Here is a 20077-nt window from a genome sequence, read left to right as displayed (position 1 = left end):
TACGACCTTAAAATTAAAAAAAGAAAAGAAAAAAACTAGGCCTTTTTATGAGATAATATTAGCAAACAATTGGGACGTAAAGCACGGGCTTCATTGACCCTACTCTATCGGCAAGTCTAAATTTTGCATTTATATTTTTTTATGAACAAAGCTAAATTTCCATATCTAAAAAAGTTTTCATTATTAAATAAAAATAAAGCTAAAAATGGATGGACAGACAAAGACGTGGTAGCTCAGTAATCATTAAAAGTGAGAGAATATTTAAGATTTTCTTTACCCATAAACACAAAAAGGAAGTGGGAAACACCACAAAGAAAAGTGACAAGAGTAATGTTATGTCCTATATTAATCCTAAAACTATATGAAAATGATACATGTTATTTATAAATCAATCACGATATATCATTTTTTATAGTTATAAAGATTCGTAAGAGGATATAGCATTTTCTAAATATTTATTATTGGATGTATATGTACTAAATCAAAGAAAATGAAGAAAATGGGGAATTTGATGCCATTGTTGGTGACTGGAATATATAGTGGGTTTGATTTTGTTGCATGATTAATGGTGAAACTTGAAACCATGAATGGTGGGACTGGGATCCAAGAAAAGAAGCATCTGATACATGATGGGATTGGCTATATTGTTGTTCAAAATGAATGTATCGATAATATTTTATACATCAACTCAACTTTTCAAAATATACTTGGAGCATATATTTGTTTCAGCTGTTTTTCTCTTTGTTTAAAAATAGCTTTTCGTCATCTTAAAACTTGTGCCATTTTAGCATGTTGACCAAAAATTCACAAGTTCTCATTTAGAGATATAAATGTAAAATTAGTAATTCATGAGTTTAACTTACAAGTAGGCTATATAATTTTTTATTTTATGAATTGGGCAAATATATATATAAATAAATGTAAATACCATTTCAGTCTCATGTTTTTTTGATGTTATGTCCTCAGAAATTGAAAAACCTAAAATATCCCAAAATTTAAATGGTAGTCAAGTTGGTCTTTTTAAATATGTTTTACAACATTTAACATGGAGCAATTTGATCCTAAATGAAATTAATTTGACCCACATATAAAATTTTAAAGATAACTTTAAGTTTTTTAATTTTCGAGGAATCAATGTTATAATGTCGAAAACATAACGACCTCAAATTAGTGTTGATATAAACGATGGTCGGTGAATCTAAAACAGTAAGTAATGTATCTCTTCATGTAACCACATTTGAAAAAAGTGTAAAAAAATAAAAATAAATTATAGATAATGGACTGGAGCTACATTTTTTCTATCATTTGAAAAGAGTGTAATCACAATCAGTACATTTATCATTCATTTATATTATATTTTGATCAATAATGATTGAAAATAAATTGTATATAATTAACTGCAGGTGCATTTTTTTTTCTCTAAATAAAATAATATAACACGTTGAAGATAAAGATAGGAAAACGATTGCTCTTGAACTTTTTAGGTTTGCATTATGGGCAATGACATATTATTTGTAAGGCTATTATTGTTGAATCAGATTCCCATCAAGATAATAAGAGTGTAAAAGATTCTCATGAAATTGTTGGTATTTGAAATGGAAATTGATTGAGTTGCTTTATCAATTCATTCACCTAAAGAATCAGTTTGTTTATCTAACATGCTTTTAAGGAAAGGGATCAAACAACCTGCGATTTTAATTGAAAGCTTCCTATGAATCAACTAAACGTAACCGCGTTTGTTATGTTATTCTATGTTGTTGTTATTTTTCATTGTGAAATTAAACTAGTAAAGGAAGGAAAAACTGTATGTTTAGGTGCAAAATATTTGTTAATTTCTCTAGAATATGTTTTACTTAAACTACATAAATCTAGATAATTTAATATGATAAATGGTTGAAAATTATTATCAACCAAGGAATTTATAATAGTTTTTTTAATCTCAACTCAGGTACAATAGATTCTAAAGCACAATGTGCACCTTGCTTGAACTTTAGAATCGTTTCTCCCTTTGAAAATGGTTTTAATCTGTTGGGAAAATAGAATTTATTTTCATGATTTCTACACCTAACTTTGATACACATAAAAATGTAACAGGATTTCATTTTATTCTAAGTATTACTAATTAAGGACCTTAAAATCCTACAAAGTCTTCTAATAATATTTATTAATGGAAATTTTCTGGAGTACATATAATGCGCTTTATTCACTTAAATTAATTATTCCATTTTATTTTCATTAATTTAGCACTTAAATTGGTAGTTATTTTTTAATAATGTATTACATTAACGTATTATAAGACTGGCGTAAATATACTTTAGTTTTAAGTTAATTACATTGATTTAACAACTTTACTGTTTTAAAAGTACGGATGTTGTTATGGTTCTTTGAAAAGATATTTATACATTATTGGTATGAAAATTTATATATATTATTTATTTGTATTACTTTTTAAAGAGTCAATAATAATTAAAAATATACAAGAGATGATAGACGGACGGTATATCAAAACTTTTATATCATCGTTACATACATTTTTTTTCTCCTATAAAAAACCACCAACCTAGATGCTTGATTTATAAGTATATGTGCTCATGTAACATGAAAATATTGATGCTTTTAAAAAGTTGAACTAATGTATAAGAACCATACGTTACCTTTTCCAATTAGAAGATACAATTCGTTATGCTCAACACATGATAATATGATATTATTACTGTACATACGTTTTTCATTAGATAAAACTAAAATCAGAGTAAAAAGTAGTTTTTTAGATGTGTGTTTAAACTTTAAACTTTAAAGAGATATCACAGCAATCAAAAGTTTGTACTGAAAAATAGCATTAAATAAAGCGATCAATTTTATTGCTAACGTACCTCAAAATAGATTATAGAGGATCGGTAATTACAACAGCACAGTTAACTGAGAAGCTAAGAAATTGGAGCATAATAATTAAGGTGCATATTCAGTGTAAAGCGACTTTCATTCATTCGAATTTCTTTGTTTTAAAGAATCAATAATTTAAATATAAATAAGGTATAATACAATGATAATATATAAAACTCAAATGAAGTTTCAAATGATGTCTTATTACTTCCATTCATATGACATGCTAGTTCGCCATATTTATGTCGATCAAAACATATCCAAGACTGAAGATTACAATTTTTTTTTCAATTCAACCGATAATCCAACACTCAATCTCTAACAATGAAATTTCTACAAAAAACTGTTTTGTGGCGTAACCCTACAACAAAATAAGCTAAAAATCAAACAGTAAGACCTTGTGGGGCACCAGGTACAGGTGCCCTTGGCTTAGGCTTTTCCACCACAATAGCCTGAGTTGTCAAAACCATTCCAGCAACTGATGCAGCATTCTGCAAAGCACACCTTGTTACCTTGGCTGGGTCAATCACTCCAGCCTCAACTAAATTCTCATACTTGTCTGTCAAGGCATTGTAACCAACCTCCCATTCACTGTTCCTTATTTTCTCTACAACAACTTCACCTTCAATTCCAGCATTTTGAGCAATCAATGATGCTGGTGCTACCAATGCCTACAAGTAGAAAATATCAGCATTGGAAATACTTTCTTGTAATTTCATTCAATCAAATTTTTTAGCTAGACCTCGCATTAATTCATGTATGCATAGACAAATATTTAAGCTTCCAATGTACTAAGACTTTCGGTAACTTCAGTCAAATGCAATCAAGTGCAATTTCATTTATGTCAGTTTAACTTGAAGCTAAAAGCATACTTAACATGTAGATGATGTTATATCTCTGTAGGGTGTTCTTGTGTGATGTGTAGTGTATTTTAATTATGGAACACATTCTGGGAAAACAACGATTATGCCATACTCATCAAAATATATATGCTGTAGACTGATCAGTATTCTCACCTTTTGCACAATATCGGCTCCTAGCCTCTCATCTGCATCTTCAATTGTTTCCTTAATAGCTGGGACATAAGCAGCAAGGTGAACCAGTGCAGCACCTCCACCAGGAACAATACCTTCCTCAATGGCAGCAAAAGTTGCATTCTTGGCATCCTCAATACGGAGCTTACGATCCTCAAGTTCACTCTCTGTAGCAGCACCAACCTTGATGACTGCAACCCCACCAGACAATTTAGCAATCCTCTCAGCCAATTTCTCTGAATCATAAACTGAGTCTGTCTCAAACAACTCTCTTTTTAACTGTGCAACCCTGGATTGCAACTCATCCTTTGAGGCAACATCGGCAATAATAGTGGTTGAATCCTTGGAGATGGTCAATTTCCGAGCCAAACCAAGCTGCTCAATTGAAGTGTTTTCCACTAGTAGGCCAAGATCACTAGCTTGGAACTCAGCACCTAGTATTAAGAGGTGGAGCAGTGTCAACCATGGCACATATAGATTATAGAATGATATTACCAAATACCAAAACATATAAACGTCCCTGGTTAGAAAGAGGTAACCATGTTCCAAAGAGACATGGCATTTCATCATATAGACGGAAAAGAATTCGAGAATAACCTGACAAATGACTACGCCTTTGCTTCAAATAGACTATATTGGGGGATTAACCTAATTTTAGCATTACTAATTTTACATGAGAAAAAGATGTATGCGTTGACAGCGTACGAGATTTATACACTGTCATTGCATCATCCACCATTGATGCTTAATTATTGTTGACTTTTTAAAAAAAGTAATCCAAATTGATAGTGTGCATGTGTAAAATCATACTGCCAGTGTACAGATTTTACACTCATCTTACATATATTCATTCAAACTTTATCAAAAAATATTACCTGTCAATATAGCAATGTCTTGAAGGAGAGCCTTCCGGCGCTCACCAAAACCAGGAGCTTTGATGGCAGCAACATTAAGGATACCCCGCAGCTTATTCACAACAAGGGTAGCCAAAGCCTCACCAGTGATATCTTCAGCAATGATAAGCAAGGGTGCTCTTAATTGAGTGGTTTTCTCCAACAGGGGAATTATATCTTTTATCGCTGAAATCTTCTGATCTGTTACCAAGACTCTTGCATTCTCAAATTCAACAATTGACTTCTCAGAGTTTGTAACAAATTGAGGGGAGATATAGCCTCTGTCAATCTGCAGTTCACAAAGAAAAGAGCAAAAGACAATGTCATATAAATATAAATGGAAACTGGATAACTCATTTTCCCCACCATCACCAATTCAATGTTTCGTAAAAAAGAAAAAGTATAACCTAACAAGCCTAGCAGAGAAGTCATACCTCCATTCCTTCTTCAACTTCAACTGTAGTCTCAAAAGAGGAGGAGGATTCAATGGATAGAACACCATCCGGTCCAACCTTGTCAACTGCTTCGGCAATCATTTGCCCAATCAAATCATCATTTCCAGCAGAAATGGAAGCCACAGCTGTTACAGCGCCATTAAAATTATCAGCACGATACACTAGAAATAACAACAAAAGAAAAACAACCAGTCTCGGGAAATGGCAGGGTGTGTTAATACCTTTGATATCATCTCCTCCTTTGACAGGTCTGGCTTTCTTCTCAAGCTCAGCCACCAACCCCTGCACAGTTTTCTCAATTCCTCTCTTAATGGAGACAGGATTAGCACCAGATGTCACATTGAGAAGTCCAAGCTTAATAATTTCTCGAGCAAGAACCGAAGCCGTTGTTGTCCCATCACCAGCAGAGTCATTAGTTTTACTAGCAACCTAATTGTTTTATCAAAGTTCCAATCCAACATCAATAACTACACTATAAACTGCATCTCATAAATTCAATCCTTCATCATAAAAAAGATAAGATACCTCTCTAATGAGAGCAGCACCAGCATTTTCCATTGGATCAGGTAACTCAATAGCACGAGCAATAGTGACTCCATCATTAACAACTTTGGGATTTCCAAACTCATCTAACACAACATTCCTCCCTTCACACATAAAAAAATAAAATTTATTTATTTACATATATATTACTTCGTCGTTTAAAACATGTATCATAATGAATGAAATTAGTTATCGGCGGTTACCCCTTGGGCCGAGAGTGAGCCCAACAGCATCAGCAAGTTTGTCTATGCCGGATTGAAGAGCGGCACGGGAACGCTGGTCAAATGCGATATCTTTAGCAGATGCTTTAACAGAGAAACGAGTGTTGTTTTGTCTGTAATTGACTCTACCACTCTTACTTTGGTTCAATCTATTGATCAAAGACTGCATATATGAAAATGGAAGAATTAATGAATCCGATTAAAATTGAAAAAAAAAAGATTAAATTTTGGAAAGAGGGTAGTTGGAGAAATGAACGAACCTGTTGTTTGGGGGAGCGGATAAGGTAAGCGGAGGAGAGAGTGTTGGTTGAAGCCATCATAACTTTGCTGCTACTGTGTATGTGAAATGAAGGAGTGAGGGGATAAGATGGAGGGTTTAGGGTTTGGGCTTTTATGGGAGATTAAACCCATTCTCCAGAACCTTCCACAACAACCCTCTTCCCTTTACTCAATGTTTGGAGAATTAAGGACAAAATATGACAATGTGTAATTGTCATCTTTCATATATTTTTATTGTCAATTACTAATATTAATAATTATCATTATATTGATCATTATTCATATGAATAGTGGATAATATACACATTAACAAATCTTTACACTATTGCTAAATATCTTTGTCATCTCAAAACTCCTCCCATCATGATATAGTGCATACTAGTAGTACGCTAAAATGATGTGATGGTTATTATGCATGGTAGTGTTCCAACCTAAGTCTCTTTCTCATGTTCTATTTCTACATTGTAATCATAGAGAGTTGTTGGGCAAATATGTTGAAGTGTAAAATTTAATTTTTTAAAAGTGTCATAACTGATGTCTTATAATGTATATGTATACTTAAATGATGATAGAAGTTGGTTGTTTTTAATAGGATGAAAGGAAACAATTCATATATTTAAGCACACTTTCTATCCGATTTGTGCTACACAAAGAGGGTTCTTGAAGACTGTATGATATCAAATGCCAAAGGGTAAGACTTTTGATATGTTCATGCTGATTTATCCCTAGTTTTTCAATGCTGTTGATATGAGTGATATGTAAGGTGTTTTTTTTGTCATGTAGACATGCTGGAATTTGGTTGATAAGCAAATGCGGTGCAACAACCTTCTTATATTAGCCACATGCTAGCATTCTTTTGTAAAGAAATGAGTTCAACTCTTCATCCTCTGTGATTTCTTTTTTCACAAATCAAAGATAGGAACATATCTTCTATCCCAAGAAATGTGTACTCCATATATCATTTCTTATTATTGGTTGCAAAATATGTATTTAAGTTTAAAGTTTAATAACTTAATATTTTTATGACCAATCATAGCAAGCAACACATAGAGTGACAAATTGTGGACAGAAAATGGTAAGTCCAAGAAGATGGTTGGTGCCTTTGACGATGGTGAAACAACATGACATGTGTAAGACTATTGGATGAGTAAGTGTTAGATGAGGATAAGTAGCATTAGACTTCCACAAAAGATACACCTTCTCACTGGAACTTGGATCCTCTCCATTACTAGAGAGTCCATTACCATATGTTCAGATTATAACATGCGACAAAAATAAAAATCCAACGGCCTTGATTTTAACTTATTTTTTTAGTAAAATAAATCATATTTCTCATTTCCCCCTTGTAATCTAGTACCAGACAGTTCAGTACATGAGAGGAGTTGGGCTCTTCTCACTAATTGCAGTTTTCAACTCAGTTACTAGTTTCCAACATGTTTCAAAAGCAAGTTCTGGATAAGACTAAACCACCAATTGGTCTGATGGTGATAGGAGCCACAGATTGTATGAAATAACACTATAAGCTGATCTTAGATTTATAGATTGTTCTATTATTTCAATAAATGTTTTGCATGAATGGTGCCATGTCAAAATCTATCAGTTTGGAATTGTGAACACATTACACTATGGCATTTCATTAAACGGGCAAAAAGAATGTTATACCAATGTTTATAAGAATGTAACAGACTCTTGTTGCCTCATCTCACTGCTTCAAAGAATGCTACAGTTGCTAAACTTCCTAAATGTTCAACTGGCGTCTCAATAATGTGAGACATATTCCTAAAATTCATAAATTATCTGTAATGTAAGTTTTATCTCCAAAGCATATTCCCCATGAATGTGAGAGCTGGGACACCCCTTATCTCCATATCCACTAAAGGTGCCTGGCATAATCTTAAGCCACCAAGCTCTGAATCCTCACGGATAGTCTCGATTGCACGCATTTGATCCTGCATGTGCAGAAACAGCAATCAAGCAGCTAAGATTAATATATAATGCCTTAGTTTATTGTGAAGGTTGTTATTAGTAATATTTAGTAAAGAATATTGATTATAATTCCATCCTTTTTCCATATGCATCATGTTCTCTGCTTATCTAAATATGACACCCTTTTATTTACTGTTTTGGATTCCCAAGCTGGGCACAATTCCCCTTAATAACCAATTATATGTGAGGAAATTTCGATATTTTCATAAGAAATATGAACAAAATTCTCACTGAAAAAGTTTGACCAGTAATGAAGCGGGAAAATGCATGCATGGCTACCAATTAAGATATTAAGATATAGAAACAAGGAGGAATAACTTTGATTACCTTCCTTTTCATTGAACAAAATTTGCAGTCAGATGTCGGGGGCAAGACCTGATTAACTATAAGTCTTTTAACAGGAACTCCTTCTTTCTTCAAGGATGAGTGTAACCTTGATGATTCACTGATTGCCATGACCTTGAAGAGGTCATAAACAAATTGTCACTATGTGATTGCAGCAAAATAGTATATAGATAAAAGTAAAATAAAGGTTAGAGAGTAAAAAAAAGCACATGGAATGCACAAAAAGTATTATACAACCAAATTTGAGGAAAGGCAATCCCTCTTACTATTCTGCTTGAGAGATTAGTTATGGCTTATGGCTTAATCCACATTTCTTTCATAAACGCTGCTATACTAAAAACCATTTCTGATTACCAAAATTTGCATATTATGAGCTGATGATGATTAACTAGGATAATATCAACACAAAGTATTTAAGCAAAAAATGATGCATGGATACTATATGTATGAATTTTAAATTAACTAGTCTAAAATACTTCCTGTGCAAAAGTTGCAAAAATATGATGAAAATCCAAAATTCATACCAATTACAGGATCATGTTTGTTTAATCAGAAATAAATCATTCCATAAAACTTTATTCTTTGACCCTAAAACAAAGAAACAACTTTGGAAACTCGAACAAATCGATGCCCATTCCCAAGTATTTTGGTTTAGAGGGTGAGCATCGGTGCTAACATTAAGGTTGCTTTCCTTTTGACCCGAAGGTCATGGGTTCAAATCCTGGAAACAACATCTTTGTTTGCGAGGGTAAGGTTGTGTATATCTACCCTCCCCAAGCTCTAATAGGTGGGAGAGTCATGCACTGACCGCCCTTCTTTTTTACCCAAGTATTTTGGTTTCAAATTTACATTTCATTTTCCACTGTCAGTAGTCTAGCAAAGCAGAAGCTTAGCATTACCGTAGGAATCGTTACTATTATGAATTCGGTAGTTTCTGGATCATGGAAAAGGTCCCGTATCTTAGCTACATTTGCCTTAAGTTTGTCAAGTTCTGACTGCAAGTTATAATACAGAAGAGTTAGAATTTCAAAAAGGGGAAAAAGACTTCGGAAATAATTATAATAGCTTACAGTGTCTTTTGGAGGTTCTTCTTTTCCAAACAAAGATTTCATGACTGAACCCAATTTTGCCTTCAACTGGATAATGTAATCGATTTTGTTAGTAACATTCTAGTATGGATGACCAAGCTTTAGATAACTGCAAATTTAGATAGTTTAAAGTTTCATGTGCATCCAAATTATACCTTCATTACTTTGCCTATAGATCCGTCCAGGAAGTCAGGCAGTGACAGTAGCCGAAGCGTATGACCCTATTAACAAACTGATGAGATATAAATATCATTTAATGTAAATAAATCTAAATACACAATGAATGAACTAATATTGGTACAGACCGTTGGTGCTGTATCAAAAACAATCCGACTGAACATACTATATTCTTGTGACTCAAGAAATTGCATCACCTGGATCAAAGCAGCATAATCAGGAAACAGCAGTAGCCAGTAGAGCACATATTATTTTCATGCTACGCTTTATATCCTCAATGCTTGATGTTAAAAGTAATAGGAAAGAGAAAGAAGAGTGTGCCTTAGAAATTGCAATAATTTCATCTGCTCCAGGAGGAGGAGTGTGCATCAGCTCATCCAACCTCAGATCCCCTAGCTGTAGCGATTTCATTATACAAGAAAAAAGAATGTTACACTCAGCATAGGCCCACATCCTAATACAGATAGAAAAAACACTAATAGGCAGATGAGAACAAACAAGGAGCCAAATGAATTAAAAATATTAAGTGAGGGTAAGTCTCCGTGCAACAGTAAGATTGTTTGCCTTGTGACCTAGAGGTCATGGGAGCCTCATGAACAGGGCAGTCATTTTTTGACAGTTTGTGAACTTATATCACCAGGCAGACAATGAAGTTCGTAGTACCAATCTTTTAATAGAATTCCTAAGATTTCAGAATCTTACTTCAATGTTATTATTACAACTAACTGATATTATAACTGAATATTATATCATATGTTTCAAAAGTGACACTGGCAGATTAAATGGGGTAAAAAGATCAGTTACATTATAAATAAGTTTAACCAAGTCACAAACAATTACTCTAAGGAACAATCATAACTGAATGCAGATAGCACCTGGTCAGCAAACATTCCAAGTCCCATGCTTTGCATTATATTCTTAACGCCCCCACCACCAAGTTTTTGAGTAGCTGTACTGAACTCTTCCATTGATTTCTCAGGGTTTATCTGCAGCAAATGAAGGTTGAAAAGAGAGTAACATCCAGTTTCGACCAAAGAAAGCAGTATTTAGCATTCTGTTCTGCTTAATCAAAATGAATACCTCAAGTGCATATAGTGGAGAATTCAGTCCTTCAACCGGGACAAGCCTACCCCCTGTCAAATCCTAATCGAACTGTAACATTACATCTCTGAAGTTTTATCCACATTGCATAACTACTAAAGAGAAAGTTCTCAAAAACACATAAAAGGTTGCAACAAAATCGAAACCTTTTTCCAATTGATAGGATTAGCTACATAGATCAAACAAATTTATAATATCCTGGAACATATAAAGGGTTCGATTCATAAACAATTGTGTCGCATTATTCGGGTACCTGAGCAAAAGAGTCACTTAAAGAGTGAGCAGGATCAGTTGAAACCACCATAGTGGGGTGGCCATGATTTGCAAATCTGACAGCAAGGGAAGCAGCACAACTTGTTTTTCCAACACCCCCTTTCCCACCAAGCATGTAATACTTTCTTTGTTTCCCTCCCACCATTTCGTCAAATCCACAAACACCTTCTGCGCTAGTTCCTAGTAACCTCACTGCATGATAAGAAATTCAATTGATTTTCATTTTGGCTCCTTCTTAATCTCAAATTAGCATAGTATTATAATTGAAATATGTATATAACCACAATATTACAATTGTGACAATCACAACTTGAAAAATTACCTTGAGACAAAGTAGTGAGAGTGAAAGGTGTTTGATGCAACGAAGAAGAGGAGATAGTGTAGAAGTTTCTGGTGATATTGCAAAGGAAAGAGTGCTTTTGGATCTTCAAAATGTGCCCAAGAAACGCCGCCATTGCTAAAGAGCTTACAGAAGCGGAGAAGAAACTATGATGAGTCTATGACACCTTTTTTCGAACTAAGTGGGCTCAAATCTAAATTTTTGTCGGTACCCTTATTTTTTCAAATTAAATAAATATACAAGGTAAAATTAAATTTATTAGATATGGAATAAATTATTTTTTATGGTTAAAAATCATTAAAGAAGTGGTTATTATTTACTAATCCACAACTACAGCATTAAGAGCCACTTCCTTGTTATATGAAATGCCACACAATATCTTGGTACTTAGTTTTTTAGTTCCTTAAAATATGGCACTAAGCGGAGCAATTATGTTTCCTCTAAGGGTATAAATACCAGACTACACTCTTGTATCAAGTGGGCCAAGTAATATAAATCCCAATCATTCAACAAATAACAATGAAACTTTGATGAAAAATGTAGGAAATTGATATATTGTTAGTCTACCATATATTATTTGTTTCAAATAATTATTGATTTTTCAAAAAATTAATACAAATTAATAGTAAATAATATAATAATTGTATATAAATCTTTATAATCACAGTACATAAATATTACACTATTCTAATATTTGTTGGTTCAGATTATACAACTATCTAGCTTATACTAATCCTAGTTACAATTTATGGAAATGCCTTACCTTGATCCGTAATAAGGCTACCGAGAGATACAAGCAATGCAATTTTTAGTTTCATCTTTCAAATTAGTCATTGGTCTTTTATCTGCTACCCCTTACATCTCCTTGGCTCTCAAGTCAGCCTCAAATGCTATATCAGATGAATTGGCATCTTCTTCAATACTACAATAGTACAATATGTCTATTATCAGAAAGCATTCCATAATTAATATATTATCCCATACTAAAAGGTCCAATACTAACAACCTTATATTTGAAGTGTTAGGAGATGATTCATCAATTCCAACCACTGGTAAATTTGACACTAACAAATAATTTGTTTCATTATTTATTACTTATACATTTGGAATTAAAACCGATATCATTTTTATGTAATAATCGTATTAAATTTGTTTCGTATCTTTTCCTAAAAAACTAATCTAATATCTTAATCTTTTATAACATTTTAATAGAAGCATCAACATTTTTGTAAACATTAATAAACTCAATGTTTTACATATTTTCTATTATCAAAAGTCCAATCCTATATTTTATTTTTTTAAATGTAAAATACAAGTTAGTAAGAAAAAATGGAGGTTTGTAAACACTTGTTGTTAAAGTTAGGTGTATTATTTTCTATTCTATATACTACTATAAAGTGAATTAGTAGTTAGACATTGTAATTTTTTCTTTCCATATTTTACTCTTAATTAATAAAAAAAATTCCATTTTACATTACATTTTTTTTATCTCTCTAAAATTAAATTTATTGTTATCACTTATTATATAAAACAATATATTATTTTTTAATTTCAAATTATATTTATATCTTTTATTAATATCAATTTATCTTTAATAATAAACTTATTTAATAAAAAATAGGTTGAACGACATGTGTCAAATATTAATAGTTATTTATTTAGTATATATTTAATAGTATATTATAAGGAATATCGATTTAAAACACATTGTATTTCAAATTTTAACATTTTAAACATTTTTATTCATGATTGTAAATTATTTGCTTTAAACAAAAACTTACTCAATATAATTGTGTATGATATATAATGTTGGTTTGTGATATATAATATCTTTATCACTCATATCTTTGGTAATATCAAACAAATATTATATCTTTATTAATAATAATTTGCATAAAAATATTTCTCTCATACTTTCTCTTTCCTTAATCACTACATAAAATTTGGTTGGTTAAAAGAATGAGAAAAACTTTGCTGATGAAGCCACAACTCAAGAAATAGATTTCAAAGAAAGACAAAAACACATGTATATGATACATGATTTTGTATTGAAAAAGGAAGAAGGTAAAAATGTAGACTGAAGCACAATTTCAAAGGAAAAAAATTAAAAAATAAAGAGCATGACATAAACTAACTTCTGCCAGAAACTATACAAATCCATAATATTTTCAAAAGGTATACTAAAATTGTAATTTTTTCAGTCAAACTACACCTCCTCTATAAATTTTCTCATGTGATGTGAAGTATATATACACATATAACTCATTTGCTCTATTGTCAAAGTTTGTGATAGACAATTTGTCAAATTAGCTTAATTTTTATCTAATTATATTGATACACTTCTTTTTCTTATCTTCCCATAATTTGTTAATTATATAGAAGAGTACCAATGCAATGTATGGAAGTGTCAAAAGTCTACAATTAACTTTTCATTGATTCAAATGCGGAATTGCTAATTTTGGTTATTAATTTTGAAGAACTATAAATTTGGAATTTTCCGATACTAGACAATTTTAATATTACAAATTTGTATTTCAATGCCAAACTTTCTCTATTTGACCTTTCTGATTTTGTTTTGAATAATATACATTGATTAAAATTAAATTGAATGCACAATTTACTTAATTATTTTAAAAAAATGATATCAGATTAAAAAACCGATTTCCCCCTCAAAATAGTGATTAAGAAGACATGTGCCATATCTACACGTTTTAAATATATAATTTATATTTTTTTATCTATAAATATTAGCATGTTGACAGGCATGGTAGTGCCTGTCAACCCGCTTTACGATCGTTTGTAACGTATATTGTGTATACTTAAATGTTAAATATAGTACTTGGTGCTAAATATTTTAAATATGTAGGAGAATTTATTCGATTGATGTAATGTTCATTTTTTAAATTGAACATTGAAATAATTGAGTGACTCACAATTATTTTTGTAGGTGAAGTGTATAATTAGGGTTAAATAATTTTAAAAAAATTATTATGTTTAGAACATAATATGTCAGATCGTCATGAAATGTTTGTGAACTACATTCTTGTTTGTAATAATGATTGCATAATTAGTAGATATGATAAACCGAGTAATGAGTTTTCTTTTGTATGATGAAAATGACAGACAATTATAGTTGTAGAGTGTTATTATTGAATAATAATAAAACCACAATGTCCCATTATAGTTAATACTAAAATGTTTATATTATTGTGGGTAAAATTTGAGAGGTAATTTGTGTAATGTAATGAGATTTGTTAAACTAAATATAAAATGTGTACCTTAAATGTCAATTGAATTAGAAAAAAGTAATAGGGTAAGGTAAAAAAAAGAAATTTTGTTACTACATGAAAGTAACGAAGAATAGTCTATTCTTCATATTATACCTTATGAAGGAAAAAATCAACATGATGAACTTATGAATATCAACAGATGTGTGATTATTGAGAACCGTTGGGTTGTTTCTTACAATCAGTGGTTGTTATGGAAGTATGACTGTCACATTAATGTAGAGATACATAGTAGCATTAAGAGCATAAAATCAAGACAATAAAATATTTTTAAAGACAATATTCTTTGTGAAATCACTCTCATACTTGAATTGTTCCTTCTTTAATAAGAATTTTTGTGGTAGATTCGAAAATCCCTCTGGTTTCTATCGTTTCCAATGCGTAGTTTACATACTGTAAATATGAAATATAGTAAATTGTGTTAAATATTATAATTTACAGTTGAATATAATTGATTGGGGTAATTGTTCAATCTTAAAGAAGGGATACATATACAATTGTGTTCATCTTGCAAAATTATAAGTAATACAATATTTAGTACATATATGACATTTCTTAATACATCTCAAAAATTGGTTGGAGAGAAGGAAATAATATGATAATAGCTATGTCAACTTTAACTCATGTCACATTTGTGCATTGCATCCACATTTTCTGTTGTAAAACTGTATTCCATCTATATTCCCTTCAAAATGTAAAAATACTGCAATTGCATTTCAATCAAACATTAATTACTGACAATGTAAAACAGTATACGGTATATATACTAAAAAAAGGATACAAAATATACACTAAGGTAAATATAACAACTGAAACATATGTTATTAGAATGGATGCACAATTTAATATTAAATGGATGCACAATTGAATATTAAATGACAATAAAATGGATGCACAATCTCTTAAAGTTATGTCAATATTAAATTATAAGGGAAACACAATTTAAAAAACAAAAGATTCATGAATGTAGATGATAATATAACTCATTTTAGTATTTTATCAAATAGAATATAAGCGAAAAGGAAAAAGATGACAATAGTATCTATACATCTAACTTAATAGAAGGTAAACACAGAATAATGTTATGATTGGAGAAAATTTAGTGTAACAGAAATTATAAATAATATGAATGTTAACTTCTATTCTTTATGCCACTTTTCTACATATTATCCACCTTCTATCCCAAATGTGCGTGAAAGTGCAATCCATTCATTCGACGTTCTTGGTAGAGTGTAACAATAAATAAATGACTGGTATTTTTTAATGGAAAGTGGGAATGGGAAACTGCAGCAATTAAAAACAATGGGCAAGTTTGAATGAGAAACTCCAGCAGTCTACCTTATCATAAAAGTAATTAGTTATTTTACAATAACATCACTCTATTCCATATAGTCTAACGTATCATGTAGACTATATTTCATAATAACATCATTCTATTCATGAAAAATCACTTATCAACTAAATAGTTAGAAGGTGAAAAACAATTGTGAAAACTTCTTGTTTTTGTTGCTTCTAGTGTTAGGTAGTTATAAAGCATTTATTTCATCTATTATATTTTCTTCTTACTTCTTATTATGTGCTATGGTTGGATGTACTAATTGATCACTAATTTTATGTATATATAAATCTAAACTTCATAAAGCACTCTTAAGTAGACTTATCTTAACCCCATAAATTCTGCACTGAAACAAAGTTAAAGTGAACAATTTTTTATAAAAAACTCATTACAACAACACTATAAAGGTAACATGTATATAGAACTTAAAGAGAAAAAAATATTCAGATTAAAGCATGTAACTACATCCTATTGTGAGTCATGAAATATGATTTTTAGCTTATTATAGTAGATGTTAAGCAAACTTCCACTCCACTGCTTTCTACTATAAATAACAATCTATATGGTAATAGAGATTATATGACATGTTTAGTTTAAAAAATTCAATTTAAAAAGAGCAGGATCAAAGCATGTTGTTCTCCACATAGAAAGGATACATGCATCACAATTCTTAGAGACTAATTATCATAAAAAACATGTTATAGCCTAATTATTAGAACAAAATTTTAAACAAAATTTACAATACATTCATAATTGATTAACACCAATGCATTCTTAATTGTTGAAGGCACAACTTGTTGCCATCTGTATATGATGGCTTGAAAAGAAACACAGAAAGATAAATCAACTAAATGAAGAAATAACAACAAATGAGCATAATCCAATTTATTACCTTTGGAACCATCAATATTATCGCCGACTGAACAAAGAATATGATGTATCCAGGATTAATCCCTACAATGATAAAGTGAAAATATTTAAAAATTGATACTCAATAGTCCCTTACACTTAAAGCATATATTCAACAGTGTAAAATATCAGTACGGGTGTAGTATAGTTGTTTCATGCAAAACCTTCTTCAACTTGGTGTTAGTTGTTTGAGACCAACATCAGAAAAAAAAAAAAAAAAAGTATGTTATAGCCTAATTATTAGAACAAAATTTTAAACAAATTTTGCCAAAATAAAGAAAAAAAATTAAATGAAGTAATATTGCGGATTATAAAAGTGACAAACTACATGAGAGCAATATTATATCAGTATAGCATCCACACAATGTATTATACATCCCTTCCTGTTAATATGATAAATCTTCAACTTTAACCATTGTTATGGTTCAACTTAAACCCATACACATGCTCTACCAATGTTATGGTTCAACTTTAACCAATGTTATGACATTCAAGGAATGACCTCATCTTCCCAAATACTCGAGGACACTACCAACATTATATGAAAAATCCAATTCCCAGTGCCAGAGTAAAGACATAACCATCCACATTTTTAGATATCAAAACTCCAAATTAGCAAGATGGAGGAAGAATCTCCTCCAAATTAGCAAGATGGATGAAGAATCTCCTCCAAATTAGCAAGATGGAGGAAGAATCTCCTCCAAATTAAGCCACTAATAACTCACCAAATAACACAATCCAATAAGCAAAATTTACTCTACCAATCCATATAATATGACAATAAGAATAAATACAATAATTTATTTTGGGATGTGAATGACTTTGAAAATGAAAAGTGGGAGAACAATTGAAAAACAAAAGATTCATAGATGTGCACAACAATATAACTCACTTTAGCATTTCATGGAACAAAATATAAGAAGAGGAAAGTATGTAACAATATAGTGAAATTAAAACTCCATTTATGGTCAAATATTGTCTCATCTGTGATATGTGATAGAGACTAATACTAATGACATGTACAATTTGGTAAAAGTAGAGCCTAGATATGTGATAGAGATTAATACGAATAACATGTTCAAGTTTGGTCAAAGTGAGCAACAGTCTGTCTATAAAACTAAGCAAATTTCTAGGGCAGTGAACATTCAAATTATGGAATCAGTGAAATTGGTGCAAAATAAAAATTAATGTGTAGTATAAATAAGAATTTGAGTTAGTTTAAATTAGGGTTTAAAAAGGTTAATTAAGAATTGAAAAGGAAAAAGGAAACCTAAGATTTGTTGAAACTGAAATTAGATTAAAGAAAATCAAAGAGGGAATATTGGATCATACCTTAAAATCGTTGGGGATGCAATTCAAGCGTTGGGTAACAGGAAATATGAAAACACATAAATGATAGAATTTTTTCATCTACAAATTCATAGCCTAGAAAATTAGAAAGTGAAAAAACATACATAAACTTAATTAAATGTAAGCGAGTATAATTACATGATTGAAATGAAATAAATTTTGTGCATACCTGGTAGAGTGGAAGAGGGACAAATGTGAAGTTATAACTTCTGTTATCACATGTTTAATATAGATATGTATTATTGGTGGTGCCTTCATGGCCAATGAAGGAGTACATAAAGAGGATTAAAAGAAAGAGAATGTTGTTTGAAATAGTAACTTTCATTAAGTAGAATGAGGAATTTGGGATTAAGAAATAGTAACTTCCATGGAGTAGAAGAGGAAGTTGGGATTAAGATTAAATTAAAAGACATGTTTTTGGATATAGTATAGTTAATAGGAAGGGCAATATGGGAAACATAAAATTATACCATATGGGTAGTTAAGATATGTTTTTCCTTTATCTATTAGTATAGATATAACATATATAATTTTAAATTTTATATAATTAATGATTATGTATAATTATATTGAACTAATATTTCTCTATTTTGTTGATCGAAGTAAAACAAAACATTAGAATAATGTCTATTATTCTTAAATTTTAAGTGAAGTGTTTAATTCACTTCCTAGGTTATTCTGATTTAATCAAATTTAATATGGTTGAATCATAATTTCTCTAGTTCAAAGCACTCCAAATCCTCAATTGGTTAAAACTATAAATTGAAATCATTTTCAAATCTGGTTAGCAATCTGACTACCGGTCTCATTCTCACAATATTGCTTGGTTATGTACGATCTTATGTTGGTTTGGACCCATATATTGTAACTTTGTCACTAATAATTTGCACGAATATATTTCCGCTTGTGCTCTCTTTCCTTGGTCATTACATATATTCTTCTTGTTAGTTTATGGGGGAAAAAATAGCATTTGTTTTTTTCTAATTAAAGAGGTTCTATCTTTCTTTCTTCTTTTATTAACCTGCCATAAATGTGCCTTATCTATTGTTGGAAGATGTTTTTCTTTCTTGACATGTACATGATCCCATTTTTTATTTTCACAATTTCAAAGTTAAGTTTGTAATTTCACTTATTAATTTTCATGAATTATAAATTTTGGAATTTACCAATAACAACATAATTTGGAATTTCCATATGAATTTGACTTTTAAGATCAACTTTTCTGCAATTGATTTTTAACATAGCTTAAATATAATGAGAAATTTTCTTCATGGTTAAAACTGCGTTTGCGTCTGGGAATCATGAATTTTTTTAATGGTGTTCTTAACACACAGCGGAATAAACATAGATCTATTTATGTCTAAGGTTATATATAACTAAAAACTGCATATAAAATGCGTACCCGGTTGTAGTTCTTAATTCTTTAAAGTTATTCTTCAAATTTATGAAGACTCTACGCGTGTATCCACACCGAGACCAACCTTTGCTATATGTGTATGTTGTATTTTTTGACTTTTGTATCCACGGACATATATATGTTATGTGCACAGTGTGTGAGAACAAAAAATTCCCTCCAC

The 20077-nt window shown here is 30.8% G+C and overlaps 2 protein-coding genes across 2 annotated transcripts; both read right to left on the bottom strand.

Moving 5' to 3' along the window:
* Positions 3123–6464, bottom strand: LOC109325588 (ruBisCO large subunit-binding protein subunit alpha-like). Its single transcript, XM_019558034.1, has 8 exons — positions 6290–6464; positions 6012–6192; positions 5791–5912; positions 5487–5694; positions 5245–5390; positions 4793–5099; positions 3900–4351; positions 3123–3554 (listed from the first exon to the last, which is right to left on the bottom strand). The coding sequence occupies exons 1-8, from the start codon at positions 6347–6349 to the stop codon at positions 3267–3269; spliced, it is 1764 nt and encodes a 587-aa protein (XP_019413579.1). The 5' UTR covers positions 6350–6464; the 3' UTR covers positions 3123–3266.
* LOC109325695 (ATPase GET3-like) lies at positions 7916–11802 on the bottom strand. Its single transcript, XM_019558209.1, has 11 exons — positions 11601–11802; positions 11259–11470; positions 10985–11047; positions 10780–10890; positions 10226–10300; positions 10033–10101; positions 9883–9948; positions 9710–9775; positions 9539–9634; positions 8622–8753; positions 7916–8257 (listed from the first exon to the last, which is right to left on the bottom strand). The coding sequence occupies exons 1-11, from the start codon at positions 11731–11733 to the stop codon at positions 8120–8122; spliced, it is 1161 nt and encodes a 386-aa protein (XP_019413754.1). The 5' UTR covers positions 11734–11802; the 3' UTR covers positions 7916–8119.

Source organism: Lupinus angustifolius, chromosome LG13, assembly GCF_001865875.1.
Source record: "Lupinus angustifolius cultivar Tanjil chromosome LG13, LupAngTanjil_v1.0, whole genome shotgun sequence".
Lineage (NCBI taxonomy): Eukaryota > Viridiplantae > Streptophyta > Magnoliopsida > Fabales > Fabaceae > Lupinus > Lupinus angustifolius.
The sequence above is the reverse complement of the archived record's forward strand: the minus strand, read 5'-3'. Positions and strand labels throughout refer to the sequence as shown.

What these genes read in the sequence shown, in the direction of transcription:
- LOC109325695 (XM_019558209.1), bottom strand. Translation starts at nt 11,733, where the DNA reads ATGGCGGCGTTTCTTGGGCACATTTTGAAGATCCAAAAGCACTCTTTC. An exon ending in TTGGAATGTTTGCTGACCAG is followed by an intron (nt 10,301 to 10,779) that starts GTGCTATCTGCA and finishes AAATCGCTACAG; the next exon opens with CTAGGGGATCTGAGGTTGGA. An exon ending in CTATAGGCAAAGTAATGAAG is followed by an intron (nt 9,776 to 9,882) that starts GTATAATTTGGA and finishes TACATTATCCAG; the next exon opens with TTGAAGGCAAAATTGGGTTC.
- LOC109325588 (XM_019558034.1), bottom strand. Translation starts at nt 6,349, where the DNA reads ATGATGGCTTCAACCAACACTCTCTCCTCCGCTTACCTTATCCGCTCC. An exon ending in TCCGCTCCCCCAAACAACAG is followed by an intron (nt 6,193 to 6,289) that starts GTTCGTTCATTT and finishes TCATATATGCAG; the next exon opens with TCTTTGATCAATAGATTGAA. An exon ending in AGACATTGCTATATTGACAG is followed by an intron (nt 4,352 to 4,792) that starts GTAATATTTTTT and finishes TCTTAATACTAG; the next exon opens with GTGCTGAGTTCCAAGCTAGT.